The 26,094-nt window shown below is 40.5% G+C and overlaps 1 protein-coding gene and 1 long non-coding RNA gene across 5 annotated transcripts; one reads left to right on the forward strand and one right to left on the reverse strand.

Moving 5' to 3' along the window:
* Window positions 1-9: 9 nt before the first annotated feature.
* Window positions 10-22,942, reverse strand: TFG (trafficking from ER to golgi regulator). Of its 4 annotated transcripts, none has more exons than XM_064410735.1 (9): window positions 22,802-22,942; window positions 20,436-20,539; window positions 18,595-18,803; window positions 12,248-12,331; window positions 11,227-11,373; window positions 9,599-9,766; window positions 7,221-7,361; window positions 3,235-3,324; window positions 10-785 (listed from the first exon to the last, which is right to left on the reverse strand). In XM_064410735.1, the coding sequence occupies exons 3-9, from the start codon at window positions 18,776-18,778 to the stop codon at window positions 427-429; spliced, it is 1,173 nt and encodes a 390-aa protein (XP_064266805.1). In that variant the 5' UTR covers window positions 18,779-18,803; window positions 20,436-20,539; window positions 22,802-22,942; the 3' UTR covers window positions 10-426. The 4 variants fall into 4 exon arrangements, with proteins under 4 accessions (XP_064266805.1, XP_064266803.1, XP_064266804.1 ...); XM_064410733.1 differs by having other exon boundaries at window positions 10-788; XM_064410734.1 differs by lacking the exon at window positions 22,802-22,942 and adding an exon at window positions 22,012-22,034 and having other exon boundaries at window positions 10-788.
* Window positions 22,943-23,082: 140 nt separating this feature from the next.
* Window positions 23,083-25,371, forward strand: LOC135294857 (uncharacterized). The gene is made up of 2 exons (XR_010356865.1): window positions 23,083-24,865; window positions 25,227-25,371. It is a non-coding gene; the product is annotated as an uncharacterized LOC135294857 (long non-coding RNA).
* Window positions 25,372-26,094: the final 723 nt, after the last annotated feature.

The following is a 26,094-nucleotide window of genomic DNA, read 5'->3' on the forward strand; positions in this document are numbered from 1 at the left end:
GGCACTGAATAGATTCAGGGTTTTTATTAGTTTTTCCATGTGAGCATTACAATTTATAATACATCATATCTAGTTTGACCTCCAGAATGAATCTAATTTAGTACATCATGGTATTAGTAAAAACAAGCCTGATAAGTGGGCTAAACCTCCAACTAGTATCTTCATATCCTTCAGACAAGGCAAGCTAGAATGTCAATCACTTTACAGACATTTAAGTAGTGTTTTCCAAAAACCACCCAGCCCCAAATTAAACTAGGAAGCGAATACAATTTAAAGCAGGAAAGATTTGGTAATTTCCCTCCCCCCAGCAGAATTTAATTAACAGCTATCGTTTTGCCTCATTACAGTTTTGGAATCTCAATTAAAAATTCTGGAGTCTGTCGGGATGGAATCGCACGTGTCAGCAGCTGTCTTCGGGGCACCTCCTTAGCGGTAGCCGGGCCCGGGCTGGGTGTAACCCTGCGGCCCGAAAGGGGGACGGCTGCGGGCGTAGGGGTTGGGCCCGCTGGGCGGGGGGGTCATGGTGCTGCCGGGCGGCGGGGTGAAGCCGGGCCGCGGCTGGAAGGTGCCCGGGGCCGCCTGGGAACCGCTGTAGGCGGCGGGCTGGGAGGCCTGCGTGGTGTAGGGCTGCGGGGGGAAGCTGCCCGCCGGGTACTGCTGCGGCTGCTGCGCCGGCAGCTGCTGCGCCTGCCCCGGGAAGGCGGCGGCCGGGGCCGGGGCACCCGCCTGGCTGTAGGCCGGGAACTGCTGCGCTTGCTGCGACGGCGGCTGCTGCTGGCTGTAGCCTGCTGGAAAGGCAGAGAGCAAGGCGGCGTGAGAGACACTAAGGAGCCCTGGGTGCCTGCAGAAAGACCTTTCGTTCCCAATGTTCACAGTGACAAATGCAAAACGATGCAGGAAGCACAGAAAAGGCAAACCAAGCGTGAGCTGCGAGTTTTCCTGCCTTTCACATAAGCGCACGGCCGGGGTTTTGGTGCACACCGCGGCAGCACAGCACACTGACAACAGTTACCATAAAACAGTTTTCCTGTGACTGACAAGAAATAAATAAAAAAAAAAGGCAGGTAGTCTTTTCCTTTATATCACGCAAAAAAAACCAAAAGCCTTCATTGGCAAATGAGGCAAAATTCAATCCTTTTCCCAAATAAAATCTCCAAATTAAACTGTCTTGACAATACTCTCAGGATTTTATATTAAAAATCATTGGTGAAATCATAGGTGTTTTCAGTTCTTTAGCATTAAATACGAAAAGGTTATGTATAACAGAACACTTCAGCACAAAACTTCCATTTACACAGGTTCCAAATTTGATTTTCCTGTATAACACTAGCTTCCAAAGGGAATATCTCTTCTTAGAAATTTTAAAATGGAACAAAGTCCTTTCATGAAGAAATAGCTACTTTTATCCATTGTGAAACACACCTGCAGCTACTTGCAATGAAACCTCTCCAGTGACTGGAATCCTGTCAGCATTAAACACCAGACACACAAATTATTAAAAGTGCACAGCCCTAAATGGAAAGAGTAAGGGTAAGAATGCACTGCAGTAAACTCACCTTGAAACTGGGATCAAAATTTACTCATGAGGCAAACCTCTGAAGGGTCCATTTTTACACTCATGTATAAATAGCCACTGTTGCCTAGTAGATCTACAAGAGTGGGAAGGTATCTTGCTCTTGGGGAGACATGGGTTTGAAAGGAGACAATACTCATGAGAACTAAAGCAACACAAACAAAAAGATCCTATGACTCAACATCTCCAAAGGTTGCTGTCAAGAGGTCCTCAAAGCAAACTCTGTTTCTGAAGATTAATTGTGAACTAAGTTATAACAAACAGAGGTGCCCAGTAAGTTTCTGGTGGCATTTCATTCATACTTGACAATGATGTTGGAAAGCAAAATTCACATTGCACTACAGTTTTCACAGGAACATCAGTAAAATAATGGATTAGACCATGGTAGGATATGTCTAGAAAGCAGATTGGAAGTCCTTTGTTTCCCCACTCAGTTTTTAAGCCTAGAGTGGCAGACAGACCCTTCTACTACTTCTACTGGCTTGCTACTTCTGAAATTATACCTCAATACATCTGTCTCTGTATTATAATTACAAATGTGGGGGAGAGAAATCTGCAGAGAACAAGATACCATTAGACACTCAAACTAACGAGCTCTCACACAGTGCACAGGAACAAGGTCTGAGGCACAAAACGTTTAGTCCAAGTATTCTAGGGTTCTTATCCAAGCTAAGCATGGAATTTCTTCGTGAGCTCTGCAAATCTTCTCATCTACATAAAAAGTGATGCATTCCCACTGTGCACCCAGAAAAGGTCACACTGGCTCTGAGTCACTTAATGGGTGTCTTTTGTTTAGTTTAAGGAGGATTTTTTTAAAACAAGAAATAAATGCTTAGTATCATTTTCTAAAATTATTAAGCAAAATGCAATTTGTTGCAATTGAATTTTTACAGGTTCATCCCTAAACCTCATCTGGATTATCATTCCTAGCATATACTATGCATTCCTAGATACCAACTGCTCCTAAAGGAACTGAAAGCTCTGATGTCAGGTTTATTTTGGGTATACACCAAAGCCAGCTTTTCATATTTCACTGCACATAAACCTCTAGTACACTAAAATATTCTACTGCTGAAAGTCTATTGGCACCTTACTTAAGATATCAGCAAAATCAAAAACTAAAAAAGAAAAACTATCACTTAAAAGTTTCTCTGGGTTTTTACAGTACGTCTGTTAGCCAAGGATTTACTGAATGACAACTACAGTGTTTGCAACAGTAAATTTTGGACACAGAGATAATTCTAGAGGCAAGAAATAGGGGCCATCTTTAGACACCTTTGATATTTAAGGAAGCTAAATTGGGATGTTTAGTCACTTACTTGCTAGAATCCTATGACTTCAGAATATAATCCTGAAGGCTGCTCACCCTTCAGGTGATTCATTTGGCCTGCCTTTTTAACACGGCATTCTGCTGATTAGTGACGAGCTCTGCCTTTGCTCATAATCAAGTTGGACTGAACTTTGACTACATATTAACAACATAAAAGGCTACAGCACTCCCTTCCTGGCTATTTCTGAATTGTGCCAGTTCCCATAAGGAACACAGGTATCTGGGCAGCTCAGCACCCTGACCTGCCCCACAGGGTCAGGAACTGAAGCTTGACAGGTCGGGCACTGCAGGAGAGGTCCTGCAGCTGAGCTGCTGTTGCAGAGCTGCTTACCTGGGTACTGCACGCCGTACTGCTGCTGGGGCTGAGCCTGCGGCTGCTGAGCAGGGTAACCAGGCTGCTGGTACTGCTGATACATCTGACCTAGGGATTAAAAATGCAGTTCGATGAAGCCCAGTACCCTGGTGCATTACAGTGAACGATACCCTGACAGTTCAACATCACAGAAACAAACCCAGTGACATCAAAGTACAGATTTTAGTTTCTGAAAGACGCTGTTCTGACTAAATGAAGTTTATCTAGAGTTATGTGAGGCTTACTATTGCACATCTATGCACCTTAGTCAGCACTGCTCTGGTGGGTAACAGACCAGGAATCTTTAAACATCTTCATAACTGCTCAAGAACTTACACTGTAAATTAAAGTACTTCTAAAGTTAAACATGTCCTTAGATTGTCTGTTTAGATTAGCTTTTTAAGAGCATTTCTGCAACCAAGTACTGTAAGCAAGTGGTACATTATTTATCCTGACCACAATTTCCAGACAAGACATCAGTCTCCTAGCACTGCTAAGTTTTCTTAAGAGACCCAGCAGTATACACCCAAAGCAAAAATAAAACCATATATTCTTAAGCTTGGCAGTCCAAGCCAATGCTTATTTTTCCTACATTCACTGTTTTCAATTTCTTGGCCAGAAGATGCAGAATATTTGTTTACACAACCTATGGGTCCTGTTGAGGCTTTATGCTTCTGCTGTTTTTCAATCTAGAAAGTCACAGTCAAAGAACAAAATCAATTATCTGCCAAAACTAAAGCTCAGCTGAACTGAAGCAGACATGGAAACTTTACTATTATGAAGTGTTACTGTACTATTATTCATTCTGCAAAGATCAGCAGACTGTATAAATAGACTGTAAACTCTATGTTCGGAGCTGCACAGAGACAAAATCAACTCAACTCTGCTCCAAGTTCTTCCAGACAGATCCCTGTCCACACTGCTTTAAAGTAACTCCTTATTTCTTCTTTTATCTGTATTACTTGCATCTGAAAGTAACAGTATTTTATATTCACAATAAGGTGTTTAGAATACTTCATACTGATGCAGTCACTGAAAATATTATTTGTGTGCAATTATTGTAGGATGATGAGAGTGAAAAACACAAGGCTTGAAGAGAACTTAAGCCTGTTAGCTTGATAATTAAGAATTAGAAACTCAGAAAGTTCTCTTTCTGAAGCTCATTTGACATGGGGAAGTTCTGGGAGAATAATCCGCAGGCTGCCTATCTTGGGATAGTTCCCTACAGGCTAACAGAGAGACCACAGTGGCCCCTGCTGGAAATCCCAGGTAAAGGGATAGCAAAGAAACAGCACAGAGTTTTACTAAAGGTTTCTGAGAAGGCTTGCTGTCTTCTCCAGGGCCGAGGTGTTATTGAGGAACAGAGAGGTGTTCCAATGCCATTTAAGAAAACATTCTTAATTTATAGCCATGAATACAGGCAGGGATACTCTGAGTCCTCAGACACAGACTCTTTTCCCTCCCTGCATTTTTATTCTGAAAACTAGATGAGCTACAGCATTGATGTCTGGTTTTGTACTTAGCAGTGCTTATTGCAGTGAAAGGTCTGCCAGTATTTACCATTGTTCCTATGCACTGAAAAAAGACTTTTAGTCTGATTCAGAATACAGACCATTTACATATATCCACACAACAGTCTTTACCCTAGAAAATCAAAGTGCTTATGGGACTGAGATTTCACATGTATTTCAGCAAAGACTAAAAAAGCATCCACATCTGTATATAACTGCTTCTTGTGTGTGCTCAGGACTGAATTTAGTGATAGAAAAGCAGAGGCCACAAGACACAGCACTGTACCAGAACATCTTTGCTGGACTGATTTAATTCAAATTAGTGAATGCTGAAAACTTCTCAAGGGAGGCAGCCCTTCAGTAGTACCAGCACTTGATATTCACAGGTAACAACCTAATAACCAATCATAATCATCATGGCATTTACTGGGAGAGAAAGCCATTAATAAGCCCTGATACACCAGAATGACTGATACATGATTGGCATCACCAGTTTACTCATATCTTCAAAATACTGAGAAAGCGTGTGGGGGAAGCAGAGCTTGGGGAGTTTTGGGTTTTTTATGAAGAGAGCTAATAATTTCCAAGTTTCAAAACTAGTTTCTAACCAAACCTGCTGTTCACCAGCAGTACCATTTATGTGAGTCCATCCTGTTAAAAACCTAACAATCAAAACCTATCCAAAGTTCTGGCTGGGTTATGGCTCTGTGGGGACAGCACAAGCCCCCTAATTACCACTGGACTGAGGTCCTATCAAACCTCAGTGAAGTACAGAAAACTACTCCATGTTTCAAAGAAAAGTCTTGGAACACTCTGGAATAAAATTGATTGCACTTACATTACCCAGCTTTGGGGAGAGACTGCTGTTTACCACATACATACCACGCACAGCATAAGCAATGTATTTCTAATTTCTAATGAACAAGGACTAAAGTTACTTCTGATCTCTTCCCAAAGACTGAACCACAGAGTGAAGAAAATATAATCAATACTTAAAAGATTGCAGTAGCAATAATAAAACTACAGATCAAACCCATTATAATTGGTACTGTTGCACTATACTTTCCTTGACCACAGTTTAGAAAAATCACTACATCTACTCTGATACATGAGCCTAGATAACATCTTCTCCCCAAGTAAGATGAGTTTTAATGAAACAAATACTTTTCCCCTTCCCTAGTGTTAGCTGCCATAGAGGATTCCAAGCTAGTGTTGCTAGTGCTTTTAAGTGCTTCACTTCTCTGTTTCAGTTCCAGTTTAACAGCAACACTTAAAAACTTCTTACCTTACTGTATTAAACTAAAGTAAAAAAAATTAAACTCATAAAATGCAAGTTCAGTAGCTGAGAATATGGTTTCTGAACATTAAGTTTTCTGGCTGCCAACAGAAGAACCTGGAGCCCTTTTTTGCAAAAGTAAATTTTATACATAAACACCAAACTGCTCTATCTTTAAGCCACAAATTTGTCTCTTGCTATGTTATAACACTTGACTAATAAGCAAGAAAAGGTTGAAAGCAGCAAAAGACGTGTTTCTTAAGCCCCACTTCAACCAGCAGTATTCATACCTCTTTAAATATATACAAGTACCAGCTGTTCAAATGCTGTGCTTGATCAAAATATTACTTTTTCCCTTCAGGCAAGACAATCCAAATGACTATAGATACTGTGATCACTATCTCACACTTGGTCTGAGCATCAGTAAAGCAAGCATCAGGGGGCTCTCACTTGTGCCTACACCAGCACAGAAACAATTTTATATTATTCTTCATACGGAGGAAGAAGTAACAAAGCAGGTTATTTCACAGACAGTTTAATCCAGAAATTGAAGGTCTGAAGGCTCAACACACTTACAAAATAGCACCAGAAGAAAGGATGCCCAAATATAGGAAACCTCAGAATATGTAAATTTTGAGAAGTTAAAAAACATTTTTAAGGGCATAGTGCAAACAAATCTGAATACCAGAGTTAAGGTCCTAACTAAAAGATAGCCAGCTGAGCTCTCGGGAGTTATAAGGAACCACCATGCATTTAAGATGGTTACAGGGTTTCACTTGACTAGCACAGAGCCACACACAAAAAGGAAGCAATGAAATACTAGCTCCAATCTGTTAGAAACGGTGAGTAAACAACTGTTTTAATACATAGAAGACAAGTCCACAAACTGATAGTTGAGTGAAAGCTTGACACAACACGCAGTGTATGACACGAGCACAGACGCAAGCAGAAAACAGTAGCCTGAAAATTCTCTCGTGTTACAGCCCTCTCCTTTCAAACAGAGCCACTGCTCCACCTGCTGATTCTGTACAGACCAGCGCGGGCAGCAAGGACAAAAGCTGTTCTGCCTAGGGGCACACATCCATTTGCAGTCTGGTATCCACTTTGGGTCTGCCGATTCAAGGCACAATCAGACAACATCCTTCACATCCTGGACAGCAGAAAAGCACCCTGCTTACCTTCCACCTGCCCCGTCTGTGGCTGCGTGCTGGCGTAGGGTGGCTGCTGTGCCTGAACCCCAGGGGGATGAGCTGCAGAGGAGGAGGAAGCGATGCTGTCCGGCGTTCCTGATCGCTCCTCGGCAGGGGCACTGGGTGGTCCTAGAGGAGCAAAACCAAAATACAGTATATGAAATGAACAACAAGTTAGAATTAAAAAATTCTAATACAAGATCCCTCCCTTGCAATGTTTTTTATAATTTTTTCCACTTCAGATTTACATGTGTGTCATACTTAAGCTAAAATTAAGTGTATATTTACACACCTAAACTTTCATTTGAAAATACTGGGTGGGGGCAGGCAGAGGGGGCAGAATTTTCCATCTCTCTCCAGGTCACTCAGATTTCATTCTTCTGAGGAACCTGACTCATTTGAGAGATAAAACCCTTGATGACAGCATATTTTTTCAGCTTCAAGTGTTAACCTTAAACGTACATACACTGAGGAGTTGCCATGTTTGGACACAACATGTACTTACCTATTTTTTCTTATCTGGAGGAAAGGTAAAAGGTTGCATGGAACTATCCAAATGGATTAGCGTCTTACTGTGAAACACATGGACCAGGCCACAAATAGCACGTGAACCGAAAACCTCCAAAGAGGTGTTAAAATCACACTCCAAGACAGGATATGGCAGGCTTTAGTCTAAAAGCAATTGTCTGCTCTGCTAATTCTGAAAATATTCCAGCTGACACCCAAAGACACCATGGAAACTGGGAATTCAGATTTTCTCTACATTAGTAAGAAGTTCTGAAACACACATGTGAATATACTACAATTTAATGCAAAGTATTTTGTTAGAAACAAGGGAGCTTAAACCTGGATCTTTGCACCTGTATGAATGCTAAGAGACACTACTTTCAAATACACACTTTAAGTTAAGCACAAGTGCTAGAACTGCTGCCAGTACATCTGCAATTTTAAGATAGTTATATTTACACAATATAAATATGCATCCAACAAGTCCCTCATTGTGTTTTCATATTAACCTTATTAGGGGAAAGTTAACTACATCTGCCTACCACTTGACTCGCGTTTATATACATAACTGCAGGATTACAGCTTCAGAAATGGGATTTCTTATACCGTGTTTAAATGTCCTCTGTGGAGTTCTTTGCACATTCAAAGAACGGTCAAGCAATTTCACACTCTCAGAAGAATTATGGAGACACAAATATTGAAATATCACTGATCAAAACCACTCATTCAAAAATTAACTCCCATTTTCTGCCAGTTGTGCTTCACTTGCTACTGCTTACTTGTTCAGATAGCCCACTGCAAGTTTTTAACTACCATCTGGTTTGTGAAAGAACCATGCTGTGACAATACCCAAAATGTGGCATGGAGGAGGAGATCACACAATAGGCCTGGTCCACAGACCTGTACTTCACACTGAAGTCAACCACTGTCTGTGGGTACAACTTTAGATCCTGTACAGTCACAATCACACAGTGCAGATCTATTACTTTTACTCCACACTTCTGCCATGGCAGGCATACTGGAGGAACGACCTCAAGTTCCTCCTGGTTTGCTCATCTGTATCATTACTTCACACATCATATAAACTCACTTGCTCTGGAGATGGGATTACACAGCAAAACCTGTTAGCTAACAGCAGTTTCATTCTCATGTTTCAATGAACCATTAAACCTTGCCAGGCCCACACAGGTTCTGTGCAAAATCACTTCCCTAAGTTCTGCATCACACTCCTTATCACGTTCTACATTGCTTTTCTAGCTTCAGTTATCCTGTCTCAAGTTGACAGCATTCAGTTTAGCATAGTCAGTTTTCATATGCTTAGCATTCTATTACTAGGGCCAGCAGTCCTACAGCTCCTCAAAAATAAGTATAATTCAGAGCAGTATGTTATTCCTTTCTGTTAACTGTGAAAACGTTGATTCTAAACGACTTCTAAAATGAAAGAGAGAAAAGCTGGGATCATACAACACATTCTGAATGACCCAAACTGCAGAAGCACAAGCCAAAAACATGAACTGCAAGATCAAACCTTAAAGCAGAGAACAGTGAGTTCTACTACCACTGGCAGATAACAAGTTAGTCAACACAATAGCTTTAAGTAATTCAAATTTTAAAAAAATGAAGCTGTTTTGTACTCCACCCTAAAACACAATCAACAGCAGAATTTCAATATTTTGTATACAAACGTTAGCACACAGACACAACACCTTAACATAGCAAGTTTTAGAATTCTGAAAAGACACAGTGAACACAGAACACAGCTTAATACATCCAACAAACAAATGCTTTGTTACAAATCAAAACTGGAGCAATTGATTATGAACAGGTTTAGCTTTCCTTTTCACCAGCCACATCCTTACCTGACACCTGATCATCTGTCAAGCCAAAGGCTGACATGACATTCTTGCTGATTTCATCCTGGTTCTTTAGCGGATCGAATGCAGACATGCTCGCTGCTATAACTTGAGTGGATGGCTTAACATTAGCGTCAGCAGCAGCAGGCTTTTCGTCCCTACCATCTACAGCATCTACAAAGCAAAACGCCCGGTTACCAGCTCTCCAGAACTGAAACACCAGCACACACACACATCGCACTGCAGCAATCGCAACATCGCACAGCTGGGGCGCCTCACAGATTCAACTGTTGAAATGTGCGTGTTAGGATAGCAGTGAAGAATCACTGATGTATCTGAACCTGGGATGGATCACAAAGCTTAGGTTTCTTTCACAGTTACTTAAAGATACACTAACACTGTGCACTATCAATATCATGTATCACCAGTTCTGAAATTCAAAGCCACAAAGCTCCTGTTTCAAACAAATGAATTGGCCACAAAGAATCCAAAATTGGGAAAACATACAGCATAGTTCCAACTTATGGTGTTTTATCATCTGCAGTTTCTGGTTTGTACTCTACCCTTCTCCACTAATCTTTCCTAAACTGACAGGTGAAGTTGAGATCTTTGCAACTATACATGTAGCTGAATTGCTCAGAAATGCCTTACCTAATAGTGATACATTTTCTGTTAAAAGTAAACAACTACAGATAGATACAAACTGGCTAGTTTTGTTTACATTCTTAGACCATCACTCTAACCTCCTTCCAAATAGTTTGTAACCAGCATCCATGGTATTCCACTGAAATTACTAATTGCACGTATTATAGGAACAGGGCTGGGATTATTTTAAGCAACAAAAGCAGTAAATTTCAAAGTGCAAATACAAAAGCAACATTTCCTAAAAGGCAGCCTGATGTTCTCAGTTCACCTCTTTACTCAGAGCACTGTACTTCATGACTTTGTGTCATTATTTTCTGTGTTCAGCTTACCTAAACTCTGTAGTTAAACACACAGAGATACAATATTTGCAGTACAACTGCCCTAAGCTAGGTGATAAATACCTCAAAACTGTGAGAATAAGACTTTCTTTCCCATTTTGCCCTCCCCCAAAAATCCTTTCCCACCCCTACCTGCACCCTCGTGCTGCTTACCCTGAGACAGCTCTGATGCTGGTCTGAGCGCAAAATGTGTGGATTCAATTTCCTAACCTGGCAAAAAAAGTGGATATAATTTTTGCTGAATTCACTTCTTACTGTTTTAGTGAATCAAACTTGCTTAGCAACACAAGATAAGCACCAGAGCTAGCCCAAAGTAAGCAGAGGGACTACTCAACTGCGAGCAAGAACTCTTCAGCAACAACAAGGTATTAATTTGGCTAAAAGCCCTCTCAAGACATTGCTGGAGTTCACGGGTGTTAGTTACAGTGTTTTCATAGATTGCAACAAAACCTTGGACTCTGGGAAGTTTCAATTCCTAAGTTAGTTCAGGGCTTTACACCAGATACATCAAACAAAAATTCTGCCTCTGAAATAACTAAAGCATTAAAAATTAAGTTCTGAGCCATCAAGCAAGAATTAAAAATGATCCATCTTTCACTTTGTTAAACAGCACACCACTCTGCAAATCAAACTCTTTGCCATGCTGCCTACCACTCTCGGGCAGATTGGTGGAAAGTCCTGGTTCCGCTGGCGGCTCTAAACAGTCCAATAAACGATTGACTTTATTGCGAAGTTCTATCAGCTCTCGGCGCAGGTACTTCACCTGGTTAGATTCTAGGGGTCTTGGTTGTCCGTTCACTGCAAAACAGCAATTAGATAAACTTAAGACTGTAGTAACATCCAGCTTAAGATGACCAAAAAAATTCCAACTTTTACTTGCTTGTAGCATCAGCATCCTTTGCCGAGTTTAAAGTGACAAAATTTAGTCCACACAGACTGAACTCATTCTAGAGCTTACTGTTCCTTTCATACAATCTCAGTTCAGCAAAAGCTAAAAAATATCAAAGTCCACAGCGAGTGTCTGCATTGTTTACTCATTTCCCTGAATATACCCTGAATGATGCAGTGGTTCGGAAAGTGTCCCTTTAGAACTAACACAGTCCACACAACCCTGCTGCAATTCATAAGGAAGGTCAGTGTCCAAGTTAAAGGCTTGGAACTGCACATTAAGTTACCTATGCTAGTTTGAAAATAAAGAACTTTTACACAAAGGCTAAAGGATAAACATTAAGATCTATTCAAATCCAAGCAACTAACACTAGTCTGGAGCAGTGTACCACCGTGAGGTAAGTGTCAGCTTCAAATTCTCAGGCACCTGTGAAGAAAACCCCACAAATGCTAGAGCAGAAAAGAACATGGAAAAGAGCACTAAGGAAGAAAGCACCACTGATCACACGCATATGCACACATGCCAAATACTTAAATGCTTTTTACACTTTGAGCAAGTGTAAAAAAGCAGTAGTTACCATTTCCATTAAGTTTGGAAGTCTTATGAAAAACATCAAGAGAAAACAGGTATTATGTATTAATAGTACCAACTTACTGATTGCATTTTCTTCACCTTCTGAGGTGACAATTTAAAGTATTTTGTACCTCTCAGTGAAGTCCACTGCCTGACTTTTAATAAATATTATTTAAAAGAAATAGAAAAAATATAGCCTTCTGTACTTACCAAACAATGTCAGCTTAAGTATCCTACTGCATTGAATTGCAAAGGAGAGATCTGAGCTATCAAAAATTGTTATAAGATCTCCATCTGAAAAGAACAAGAAAAAGTTACATTAAAATCACAGCCTATGACTAGGAGAGAAGTGTTCCTCCATTACTCAAAAATAACCTTCCTATTTGATTTTGAATTCACTAGAAAAAAATGTTTATTATTTTAGTGCAAGAATCAGTGTGCAGAGAAATTGTGCACAGAAGGTAAGACAGAAACATGCATGGCTCCCAAAGGGAGTCTTCTGACATTAGCCCTTTGATGTTTCATATAGTCCATCTTTCTTTTATGTTTACATACAAGATGAAATATTAGAGCTAAGAGTTCATAAAGTCCAACACCAGGAAAAATGATGCTACCAGTTAAAAGTGAAATGGCTATGCCAAGCAGCTCCAGAACCATGCTGTTAATGAACAGACAAGAGTCAAAACAATGGCACAAGCCAAACCCCATTAAATTTTTAAAAATAAAAATAAAATTTCAAATGTCTAGAACACTTCCTCAGGTATTTATTCAGAACATGAGTTGCAAGACTATTATCATTCCCTTGCTGAAAAACAAAGTTCATGTGTGAACAGCAAAGCTTTAACACACAAGTAAGTATGAAGACACAAAGACGCCAAAATAGTTAGAAGAAAACTTCTCTCAAACAGGAATTTTACACAAAGTCACAACTCTTAGGCATGGATTTCTTCCATGTCACATGTCAGAGGATCCTAATGAATTTACACATTGCCATCTGTCCCAGGAACTATATTAGAACTGGATGGGATCATTTACTCTTAAGCTACAAAGGGCTATGCATGAAGTACTGATCACTTTTAATCGTATTAATCCTCAAAAGTGATACCAAGTTCCCATTAAGTCTGGTCTCTCATGATATTTGAGTCAAGGAAAGCTATGTTGACATCTTTGCTTACTCAACAAAACCACAACTAAAACAAGACTATTGTCTTTGGCAGGACAGATTTCCTGGTGTTTAACATGTTCAACAGGTTATTCCCAGCTTAAATCAGCCCAAGCTAAGCAGTACAAAGGAAAGAATGAGAGCACATTATCAGGAAAACGTGCACTGGCACAAGAAATAGCAGGAACACTTCCTGCCTGAGCAGTTTCATAACTGAGGTGAAACACCATCGAGTGAAGTTTCACCTCCAAAAGCAACAGTGTTTAGATAAATGTCACACAGCTTGGAACAAAGCCATGTCCAGGCTGCCCAGACTCCTCCACAAAACACTGTAGCAACAGGGCTCTGTGGACAGACACAGGAACATGTTTTACACTACAGATTACTGCCTAAAAATTCTGAGTGTATATAAATTCCTTACACATTGGTGACAAGGGCAAACTATATCTAAGTTATGGTTAAAATTTTCAAATAAATTAATGCTTCAGTATGAATAGTAATAAAACACATGATATCAAGTAGAAAACAGCTCAGAATTTGAAGAACTACTTATTCTAATTTTGTCATCCCTGACTACAAGTCACACCTCTGCAAAGCAAGGTTTTCTTAAGTACTATTAATAACACCTCACAGTGCCTGTCAGTGTTCAAAGAAGGTGCTTTCTAACAAAATGAAGTTACAAACACTAATAAAGCCTTGCCATATAAAATAATTTTCAAGTTTTCCTGAAAGAAATAGTGTTGCCCCCCAAGATTTTTTATGTTCTTTCACTTTCAGAATCTCAAAAGACATCTGTTGATAGGAGTATCAGCCATGGATTCTCTGAGTAGAGACTGGAAAGTCTCCAGAAGCAAGGGCTCCAAACCCCACCAGGCAGCCTGCTCCAGTGACACATTGCCCTCCTGGCCAAAACTCATGTTCAACCTCCCAAACTGCAATTTCTGACTGCTGCCATCTGGTGCTACTGCAAATTGCTCACATTCAGTGGTCAATCAGACTTTACCAAAGTTAAACAGATCTTTTCTTTTTGCTTTGGCGGTAAAGAGGGGTGTGATGAGGTGTGTGCTCCCTCCCACTCAACACTTTCTCCAGCTTTTCAGTAACCTTTCCTAAACACTGATAATAAAATCCACCGGTGTCTTAACACAAAGCCCTTCTATTCCTTATTATGATTGTAACACAATAAATTATAATTACTTCTCTTAGTAATCCACAACATTGGCAAACCATCCTTTGGTGCTCTTCTGTCATACCAGTGAACAGTCAGATTCACTGCCTGAACAAAGATGCATGTTCTAAACAGTCTATCCTGCACAGTGAAATGAAAATGCACATCAATACCCATGGCTTACATGGATTAATGCCACCCAAAAGAACTGGGATCATTCCATCCTAATTCCCCCTCACCTATTTTAACCTTCAGGTTGAAGGCATTAAGAATAATGAACAAATTTTCTGTTGTAAATTGTCAGCAGAAAAAAAAAGGCTGAGAAGTACCAAGTACAGAATCTTGTTAGATGCATAAAGTCAGTTCCATGATTCCTAATGACAGCTATCAAATTATTACTGAAGTAGAGTATAAGGTAGGGTTCATAAGGTATATGTCAAGCCTGACAATTTAAGTATATTAGATATAGCAAAAAAACCTCTTCATCTTAAGGAATGCCAATGAAGCTTAATTCCTGTTACCATGACATGGATAGAATTACACAATGTTAATTATTTTCTGTTGAAAAATAAGACATACTTTCCTTTATTTTCCTTTTTAATCTTGTTATTTTAGGAATAGATCTTTCTCATTTTCACAACGGACACTGCTTTCCCTCTCTACAATTTCCCATGCACCACATTCTCTGCTATGCCAATTATAACTTTTTTCTTTCTATAAACTAGTGACTCCCTTAAACTAACCACTGGGCTGCAAGCTATTTCAGCATTAATGCTGCATCACCATGATGTATTCCAACCCTCATGACATTAGAAATCTGACTCATTCTTTCACCCTGCCAGCTGTTTCCTCATCTGCTAAGCTTCATTATCTATTAGACTTATCCACGCTTTTATTTCTCATTTAGTCCATTCTTGAAAAAACAAAAACCACAAAATCCTACATAATCAAAAAACCACACTACATCAAAATGTAGTTTTCCTTCACTCTAGTAAATTTACCAAAGGCTGAGAGATTACTGACTAGCACAGCAGCTTGAATACATGCAGCATGAGTAACAATCTTCTATTACAAGGTAATGAACAAGAGCAAAATGGCCAGTCTCACATTACACCCTGTTTTAAATTCAAGCATAACTTAAAAAAAAGTAAAGTTCCTGTTATTGGCTCTATAGAGCCTTTTAGCATGTGTAACTCAGTGACATGGTGTGTTTAAGATGGAATTTTACCCTTTGATTCATACAAATTCACTGATGACAGTCCTCACTAGTTTGTTTGGGGTTGAGGTTTTTTAGCTGACATTGGGTTTTGTGTGTGCAAAAACTTTAAATAGCACATGAAAATTGTTCCACATCTAGCAGAGCAATTTCCTTAGCTCAGGAGTTTGAAAGCTTGAATATAAAACTTGACTTCACAAAGCAGCATTCAACCTGAGCCTTCTTCTCTCTGGTAATTAATAAAAGCACCACATAACCTAAATGTATTGCAGGAATGTGGAGGGGTAGATGAAACATTCTTTGAACACTGAAAGACTGTGCATAAGAATTCCGAGAAGACACAGATGGAGGCTATGGAAGTAGTGGACATCCTTAGACCAGTTTAAGGTATCTCCTCATAACAGATCCAGACAAGCATTCCTGCAGGTCTGCAGAGATAAGTAACAAAACAGAAATAACTAAAATGTATCTATTCCAATGCATCTAATGACTGAAATAGATTTAAAGAAGAATCTAAGCTTAGCTGAAATGAAGTTAAGGATATAACAACTCTCACATGACAAGCAAACTTGTCAACCTCTTCCTTGATCACTTGCAACTAATTCTGATAGCAAGAACATTTATTTGTTTACAGCAGTGCTGATCAGCTAGCATAACACACACTGAATAGTGGAATAGCAGTACATTGTGTGTGGTGGGTTAACCCTGGCTGGATGCCAGGTACCCACCAAAGCCACTCCATCACTCCCCTCCACAAGTGGCCAGGACAGAGAACAAAGGACAAGACATGAGATAAGAAAAGGGAGAGATCACAAATCAATTACCCTCATGGGCAAAACAGATTCAGCTTGGCAAGATGAACTGAATTTATTACCAGTCAAAATCAGAGCAGGATAATTCACCTTTCAACCCCTCCTTCCTTCCCAGCTCTATCTCTTCCTCCCCTAGTGGTGCAGAGGCACAAGGAGTGAAGCTTATGGTTTCTGCCACTGCTCAGGCAGAGAAGTCCTTCCTCTGCTCCAGCTTGGGGTCCCTCCCATGGGAGAGTCCTCCACAAACTTCCCCAGTGTGAGTGCATCCTCTTGGCAACAGCTCTCCAGGAACTGCTCCAGCGTGGGTCACTCTTCTATTGGGTGCAGTCCTTCCAGAACAACCTGCTCCAGCATGGGGCCCCCACAGGTCACAAGTCCTACCAGGAAACCTGCTTGAGCATGGGCTCCTCTCTCCATGGGTCCTGCCAGGAACCTGTTTCAGCACAAGCCTCCCACGGGGGCACAGCCTCTTCTCAGGCATCCAGCTGCTCTGGTGTAAGGTTCCTCCACAGGCTGCACTTCCATGGACATCCACGAGCACATTCTGCCTCACTATGGTCAGCACCATGGGCTGCAGTGGAATCTCTGCTCTGCTGCCTGGAGCACTTCCTGCCCCTCCTTCTCTCCTCTGACCTTGGTGTCTGCAGAGCTATTCCTCTCACTTATCCTTGCTCCTCTCTTCTCTGGCCAAAACTACATCTGTGCCATAACTTTTTTTTTCCCTTTTAAAAATGTTACCACATATATCTGACTGATTCAGTCTTGGCCAGCTAAGGCCAAGCATGTCTGTCCTGGAACTGCCTGGCTTTGACCTCCCCTGTAGCCCCCCCACTACCAAAACCTGGCCATGCAAAACAAATACAATTCTGAGACAAAGAAAACTATAAGTGAAAGCAGGAGGTCTCTAGACTGTAAAAGACAACAAAGAACTGAACTCTAATTACTGTCTCCATCATACATCATTATCTTATTTTGAATAAAACAGAGTAGTGTACACCAAAACGCCCAAATGGCCATACTTAAAGCACAGATAAGAATGCAAAAAAAACGAAGTAACTGACTTGATTTAATCTAATGAAAAAGCATCCCATCTCCTTTCACCTTTCTTATTTCATAAAGAAAAAAAATGTGGTACAAAACCACCACAAATCCACTGAGCTCCCTCTCAACAGAGATCAAGACCCAAAATATTGGTCAAGACCCAAGACGTACACTACTTACAAATTTGATAAGCAACATCTCAAAAAAAACAAGCCTCAGGGTTATTCAAACTGAAATTTTATTGCTTAGATATATGAACAAAAGTAGACATTTTAGGGAGCACTAAAGTTTCCTAGGGCCATAAAGAGAAATGAACCTGAATGCTTCAGTAACATGGCACTTTTTACTGTGCAACAGCATAATCATCAGTCTTTAAGAGACTTTGGATTTTATCACTTCATTCCAAGTTTCATTTTATGAACACTATCCCTATGTCCCAAATCAAGTAGCTTATCCATGCTCCACTGACATTCAAAGAGGAAAAGCCCTCCAATCACAACTTTCTGTCTCCATGCATCTCAAATAGGGCTCTCCTCATTCACTCCTCAATCTGTGGAAGTCCTTAAGGTTATGTTTGTTTTAACATTAATGATCAATATTTTCTTTGGAACAACCAATGTGCAACAGATCAAAGGGTTCCAGAGAGGAAAGATAATTTTAACTTGAAATAATGTATTAGAAGTTATATTTCTAATCTTTACTGATGGAGAAAACAATCAAGAATTACTATCACATAGATCAAGTTTTCAGTCTTATAAGAACTTGTGTTAGGTCATACATGTTTATTCTCTTTACACCTTCAAAACCACTGAAAACACACCAAAAAAAAGATTAAATGAATGAACACAAGAGAAACCTGCAATCGACTTCTTGCAACAGCAAAAAGTTCACTTTCAGAGAGAAAAATTGAGGAAATATTTCATGAAAGAAATGGAGGAAATGCTATTAAGAGAGCATAACAGGAGATAACAAAATACAGCTTCTATTGTCTGATCAAAAAGATTTCACAAGAAATCACTTGCATTTGCCCATGAGATTGGACAATTCTAAAAGGTGAATGTCAAAGTTTCTATCTATTGATATCCATATCAGAGCAACAGTAGCCAATTAAACCTCAACAGTAGTAATTAAACCTCAACAGTAGTAATTAAACCTTACCTTCATCTTTATATTTTATTGTGACTTCATCATTGCTCAGAAGTTTTCCTCTAAAAACTCTTTGCATCATTAGCACCAACTCATCATAGGTGATATCTTCATTATGAATAGGGATTCTCCTGATATCTTCCCCAAGCTGAGCTTTGATGATCAGCTTCCCACTTAAGTCCAGCTGCCCATTCATGGTGGATTCCTTATCACCTGCACACCTGTTAGCAGCAAAACATTAAGAACATTTCAGAAAACTGAACTGTTAGTTATTTTAATCCATCTGATGACAGTTCTGAAGCTTTACATTATCACCTAATTCAATTACTTTTACATGCCCCCTCCATTAGGAAAAAGAATAAATTACTTTTTTTTTTTCATTTAAGAAAAGACTGCCAGAACAAATATCTCAAAGATTTCAGGCTCTAAGGTAGCTTTACTAAGGGGATCAAGCTGAATCATGTATTATTTTCTGAACAGTAAGTGCAGAGCTAAACATTGGTTTTATCACATGGATGATCAGAACTCACTGAGAGATCCTCTCCAGAAAAGAAGATGCACAATTTTTTAATTTTTGAAAACTTTGATTGGGATATTTTAACCAAGATTTTAGACTTTTTTAGAAGCAGCTCAATAGACCACACATTAGCTACTAGCTGGGCTCAACACATGGTCAGAACAGTCTGTTACTCTCAGTGTTTTAAGAGCTGCTCCAACTGAGTAGAAAGTGCAATAAAGTCATCCTGTGTCCTAGCAGCACACAGCATATACCTCTGTTATATCTTTAACATTTTAGTAAAGAAAATTTTAAAATTACCACTTTGTATATAAGCATCTCTCATTTAAAAACACAAAGGCTTTACATTTAAAAATCTGAGATTACAGTGAAGTTACTCAAAAAATGAGTAAGGGGGGGGAAAAAACACAAAAAGAGATCCAGGTAGTTAGTCAAATGTCCCCTCCTATTTTCACTGTTTTGGACAGGGCCAAAACAACAGATCTGGAATGAGGAGCAACTAAAGCAGGAGTTTTCTTAACATTTGAAATACAATTACTGGAGATCTTAAAACATAAGCAGCCAATATCCAACCCAAGATTTCTGAAGCCATATGCTAGCAAGGACATTGTTCATTCTCTTGCACAAGAAGAACTCTCAGAGATATGCAGCTATTTTTCTTTTATCTTTAAGGATGTTATAAAACAGTGCCTTATGAGAAAAATGAATTTTTGAATCTATTTTTGAAATATTGCACTGAAAATTCTCTCCTACCAGAAACAAGACACTCAGCTAAAGCCTTGAGTACATTCCTTGATGCACCTCTATATATTTAACTCTACTGTTTCAGTGATAATATTTTGCATTAAAATATAGGAGTATAATGCTATCTTTAGACTGCAATTAAATTTCTGGGCATGTTGGTAATTAACTTAATACAAAGCAAAGATTTCAGGCAAAACCCTTGGTTTAGCCCAAAAAGATACAAGCAATTATTGAACAAAACTCACTCTCCTCATCACACGTAAGACTGGGCAGGTGGATACAGCCTAACTGCAGGGAAAGGGATCAGCAATTAACACAGCCACCTTGCTGCTGAGGCACTGTGATCAAACTGTGAGGTTTATAGTATTGTTAATGCTCACTAATGCATTATTCAGGTTTTGCAACATAGGGATCTTGACTGCAGGCACATCAACCCAACCTAATTAACTTTAAATTAGATTTAAAAGCATAGGGTTTTGCACAAGTTGGTTGGTTGTTGGGATTTTTTCTAATTTAAGCATTAAAAAATAAAACAGTATCGACCCACAGGCTTCCTTTAATCTCCTTCCCAAAAATAAACAGTTATCATTACCTTGTCTGTTTAGTGATGCTGGATTATTGGACAGTTTTCCCACCTCACTTCAGGACAGAGTTAGGATAAGCCGCCATGCACTGTCAATGCCAGGGAACAGTAAGCTGCATCAGAAAGTAAACATTTACAGTCACACTTCCCTAGAATGACACAACTCACATCTTTCACTTTAGAACATCTTAGTGAACATACCAAATATAAAAAACCCTTGCTTTATCCATAATGTAGCAATCAGATTTGCATAAAATTTGCATTCATCTAAAAGAGATCTCAAACAACATTTCAAATTTTGTAATAGAAGGGTTTTTTTTAATTTTCTAATGGCATGTAGTAATTCCTAACAGTAATGTATTCCTTTGCAGGACTAAGATCAGGAGATGATTTAGCAACAGTCCAATAGGGAACCCCCCTGGCTCCACCCTTTTGACCCCATGGGTGTACCCTCCTGGCAATTCCTCTCTTTCACAGGCACAGCCAATTTCAAAAATCTGATTTTTAGATGATTCACTGCTAACCAGGGAAAAAAAAAAGTAGGTTTCCCTTCATTCACATAAAGCTGGGCTTCCCAGCTCAACTCTTTCAACTCAAGTGGAAGTAAACTGGAACATACAGGATGAAGGCAGAGAATAAGCAAACCCCAGAGAAGACACAAAGCCACTCTCTGGTCCTCAAAGGCTGGCAGCTCATCCTGGGTTCGAAATGCTTCCATTTAAAAAGGGTTGTGCCTGCTCCCGACAGTGAGACTGCTGTGACACACTAAGCAGGGGAACAGGAAGAGACTACTTTGCTGATGCCTCACTCACGTTTTATGAAATAAGCAAGGCATGAAGATAGCACCCCTTTCACCCCAGACCTGCTACAGCTCCAGGTGAGCTTACTGCACTGGACAAATACAGATAATGCTTCTAAAAGTGGCAGAAACAAAAACCTCATTTAAGTACTCCCCTCACATTGTTTAAGCATTAGATCTGGGCACTGGTTTTGCTTCTTCAGCGTTACAATGTTACTCAGAAATGTTATATGTTACTCAGAAACTGTTAACAGTGAGAACCGAACCTCACCTCTAAGTCCTAAACATACACACATTTTGGTGGCCTTTCAACAGATTGAATGTATTGTTCACTTCTTCGTGCCAGCAAAGGCCTTATTTACTATGCCTTATTTACCCACATCACCCACAGAAACCTGCTGTCCATCACTGACTACGAAAAGGTAGCAGGAGAACAAATGCACTTCTTTTGGTCTAGCTGTTCTCCATTCTGCTTGAAGGTGTCCAGATTTAAAGACACGGATTCTAAACGCTGCAGCTGCTTGCAACTGTTACAGAAAACTATGTGAAATACTCAAATTGCTGAATTACACAGCACTAAAGCTTTTTCCCTCACTGTGACACAGCTGAATGGATGACTCCATTAAGAGAGTTCTACACACATCCAGAATGCACACTAATGAGCTTTTTAACAAAATCAGTGTCTACATTCCCGGGGTGGGGAGGAACCAACCAAAAAACATTTATGTCTCCATCTTTCAGACTACAGACTGCTATCCATAAGAATCACACTGAAATCTTTCTAACCTTCCTGGTGTGGCACTTGCACTTCGCAGGTACAGACTTTTCCTCCCCTCCCGGCTCACTCTTCATTCACATCATGCACTAATCTAGGTGGTGCATGTGGACAGGGATTGCCCAATCTAGGCCAGCCACTTCAGGATCCCATCTAAAGCCAGCATCCCATGACCACGTTGCATTTCACTACCCCTTCTGCGCAGCAGCAGAGGAAAACAGCCCTGCCCAAGCAAGGGAAGGACAGACACTCCTGCTTCAATTTTTTCTGTCAAAACAGGGTTAAGGGTTAGAGTGAAACACGAGCAAGCAGGAGAGCCTCCCAAACGGCACCAGAGAGAGAGCCATGAGTTTTCCCAAGGCAGGTGGGGGGGTGACGCGAGGGAGCAGAAGGGAGAAGAGCTCTTTTCGCTTTTCTCCAGCTCCCGTACGGCAGGCGCGGCCCAAAGGGGAACAGAAATCACAGCCTGGCAGTGAGGAGCCGGCAGCTCTTGCGGCTCCCCAAGGAAAGGGGCTGGGTGGCCCAGGAAACACCCGGCCGTGCAGCGGCAGGACCCCGGGATCCCCCGCTCCGGGGCCCGGAGGCCGCGGGCGCTCTCCGCCTCCCTCGGCCGCGCCCGGGGGCACGCGAGGGGTCTCCCGGCCCCGCCGCCAGGGGCCGCAGCGCCGCTGGCACCGGGGAACGACGGCGCCGGGAGGAGGGGGCGGTCGGCCCGTCCCAAGCCCAAAGCTGCCCCTCTCTCCCCTCCTTCCCGCCGCTCCCACGCGCGGCTGCTCCCGGCGGCAGCCCCGGCTCTCTTACCGTGGCTCCTCCGCCGTCCCGCCGGTGCGGCCACCCCGTCCGGCCCCGCACGGCCGCCGCCGCCCGTACGTGGCAGGGCAGAGAGAAGGGGCCGGGGCCAGGCCGGGCCTGCGCGAGCCGCGCGCGTGCGCGCTGCGCGTGCCGGGGCCCGCCCCTCCCGGCCGACATGGCGGGTCCCCATTGCCCGCCGTGCCAGCTCGGCGCTCTGACACAGGGTTTCTGTCGAAATACGAGCCTTGGCCTTCGTAGGCTGGCGGTGCTCAGGGGAAAAAGAGGGCCGTAAAATTCCTCTGTACTTGTTAGACTTGCTAGACACCCACATAGAGGAGTCATTCGTCCTTGAATGGTCACGTCACTCTCGTAGCCGCACACGCCCTCACACCCTCTCACGTTGAGCTGTCTTCCATTCAGAGATTGTCCCCCTAAGAGACACAAACCATGAATCTGCAGCTAATTTCCCGAGTTTTGTCAATGTGTGGGAATGGATTCCTAAGGGGGCCTCTCCCAGAGCTTCTGGAGCAGGAGCTGGTGTTGCTGGGGGATAATTGGGATTAATGCTGCCCGGTTTTGTTCAGCAGCGAGGACATGCCTGTGCACAGCTACCGAAAGCACAACTGTGCTTAGTTATTTCCTGGGTTAAAGATGCCTCTGAAAATATACCTTTTTTTCTTTAATATCTATTTTCTGCCGGGACAAGAAAAATATAAGAGTTTTTAAATTTTTGTTCTATCTGTCCTGGCCTGGAGGAGGGTCCAACTAGCAGTAAGGAGATTGAAAATGGAGGTGAAAATTTGGAATATTACACGATACAAATTTTAATTCTAAACATTTCAAGGAGGAGGAGGGGCATGGTTTGGGAGGCTTCTTTGTTAAACTTTACAAAGTATTTAGAAAATATTTGGGTATTTTCAATGAAAAAATCTTTGCTTTAAAAAATATGGGAAAGATCTGGAAAAGTGGATGTTTATACTTTCTGCCACTTGTATTGCATACCTTTGTACTGATGATTCAGTCCTTCTCTAAACCATTTCTTTATCAAAGCAGTGTTTCCAAAGTGTTAACAAGAAACTTTGTGATCCCTAAAGCCCACATGTCACAAACAATGCCAAAGTTCACCACACTATGAAGATAAATATATTCCACGTGTAGATAAGAGCTGAACTATTGTTCCTGTAATAATTTAGGATATTACCTGAAAAAGATCATTTTAATTTGTCCCATTTCTGAAATTAGGATTCCCTAGATGAAAGAATAAAAAAGCCATGAAATGTATAATTGGGGGGGGTGGGGGGCTTTATGTTCTATATTAAGCAAAAGATGTTCAGTGTTGGCAATAACAGCATTTTGTTCACATCTGAAATACAGATGACAGGATGTTTAATTAGTAAAAGAAGACAATACTTCCAATTCCATACTTCAAATTCTTTGTAGGTTTTTTGCTTCATTTTTTGGGATAATATGGAAACAATATTTTTATTAGTTTTTTTAAAGAGCTGTTCGAAATTAAATGGGATGTTCTTTAGAGAATACTTTTGTTTGTGGAGAAAAAAAATATCAATTATTAGAAAATATTATTACTCATTTAAGGAGTCATCCTCACAGTGCCTAGCAATGTTATACAACACAATCAAGTATCATCCTTCCTAAACCACAGAAATTTCTAAAGGAAAATTTCTGAAGGAAATTGGAGGAATTGGCAAAAGCAAGCATTATACATTGGATTTACAAATAAAAAATGGATGCCCACAGGTACATGAACTTCCTCTCCAAAAAAAAAAAAAAAAAAAAAACCCAAAATTATGAACCACCTATCCTAAATAACTTTTAATGACCTTCTCTCTTTTTCTGGAGCAGTAGTGATGAACTTCAGCCTTGCTTCTGGTGTGACTGATCTTTTTAGAGGTGTATCAATGCTTATACATTGCTTATACAATGCTTATACATAAAATACACTTATTTTCTGCCTCATAAGACAGCATGGATTTCTAAGACATGGAGGACTTTTCAGGACTGATGAAACACTTCCATGAAGACACTCAGAAAGTCTCATGTGTAATGCACAGTGTATGTATAATTGCTGGTTGTTGAGATACTGTTTGGTTTCAAATTAAATGGAATTTTTACTTATGAAAGGGAGAGGAGAGCTGCAGTGCATTGGCCACGTCCAGTGGGCCTGGAATATACAAAGAGCATAAAGAGAGCAACTTCTGTGTGTCTGTACTGGAGAAGTTGTCCATCATTCGAGGTACTTGTGAGAGCTGTATGAAACAAACCATGAACAAAGTGGGATTGTATTTCACCTATTTGCAGGTTTCCAGTTCCAGTTAGACAAGGAAATACTGTCTGAAAAAGTCTGGGCTGGTCTGGAAGTTTCCTGTGAATGTTTTTCAGGCTGTGATTTTGAAACATTGTGTTTTTCATGCAGATACAGTGGTACCTGGAAAATGGAAACACTTTGAAAACTTTTTTCTTGGAGAGTGGTGTTCTGAAAGTGAACAGAATACAAATCTGGAGTTCCTGTAGAAGAAATGAAAGTGTGGACTTATTTTGCTATTAAAACCAGAAAAGAACCAGTCAGTGTGACTTGATTTGAAAAACAACCATAGAATGATTTTTGGTAGACTGCTAACAATTGCATCAATAACTTGAAATAAGTGAAGTACTTTGAACAAGAAAATGAATCCATGTAGGTGATTCCCAACTATAGATGCCTCATTTGCACATTGTAATGGATTAGTTAGCATGTGTCAGGAGCCTGTCTCAGGATCATATTATTACTCTCATCTGGATAGGATGAAGATAAGACCTGGCTGAGGATGCTGTAAGCATTAAATGTGGCGTGCCATATCAGCACTTCAGTCAGATTCAGACAAAGGGAATAAAGACTTTAACATTTCTATACTGGTTTTCTAAATTCTCATTTCGAGGATTAAACAGAAGAATCTTGAGTTAAAAAAAAAAAAAAAAAAAAAAAAAAAAAAAAAAAAAAGAGGCTCATGTTTTTTCAATAAATGGATCTCTGTTTCCTGCTCATGACTTCAGTTTTTAATCCTGGGCATAATCTGTCCATCAGTGTGGTATGATCACCTCAGGACATTTTGCACAGAGTTTGCAGACCTGATTGTCACTGGTGAAGAGGCACTCTGTTTTCAGTAGATCAAACTGACAATAATCAACTTAATGTTTGGGGATGGGAGATTTTCACATATTTCCAATTAGCTGTTTTGTAGAAAGTAGCCAGGGGCATAATAATGAAGAATCCATTACTCTGAATACTTCATATGCCTTATGTG

Source organism: Passer domesticus, chromosome 2, assembly GCF_036417665.1.
Source record: "Passer domesticus isolate bPasDom1 chromosome 2, bPasDom1.hap1, whole genome shotgun sequence".
NCBI lineage: Eukaryota > Metazoa > Chordata > Aves > Passeriformes > Passeridae > Passer > Passer domesticus.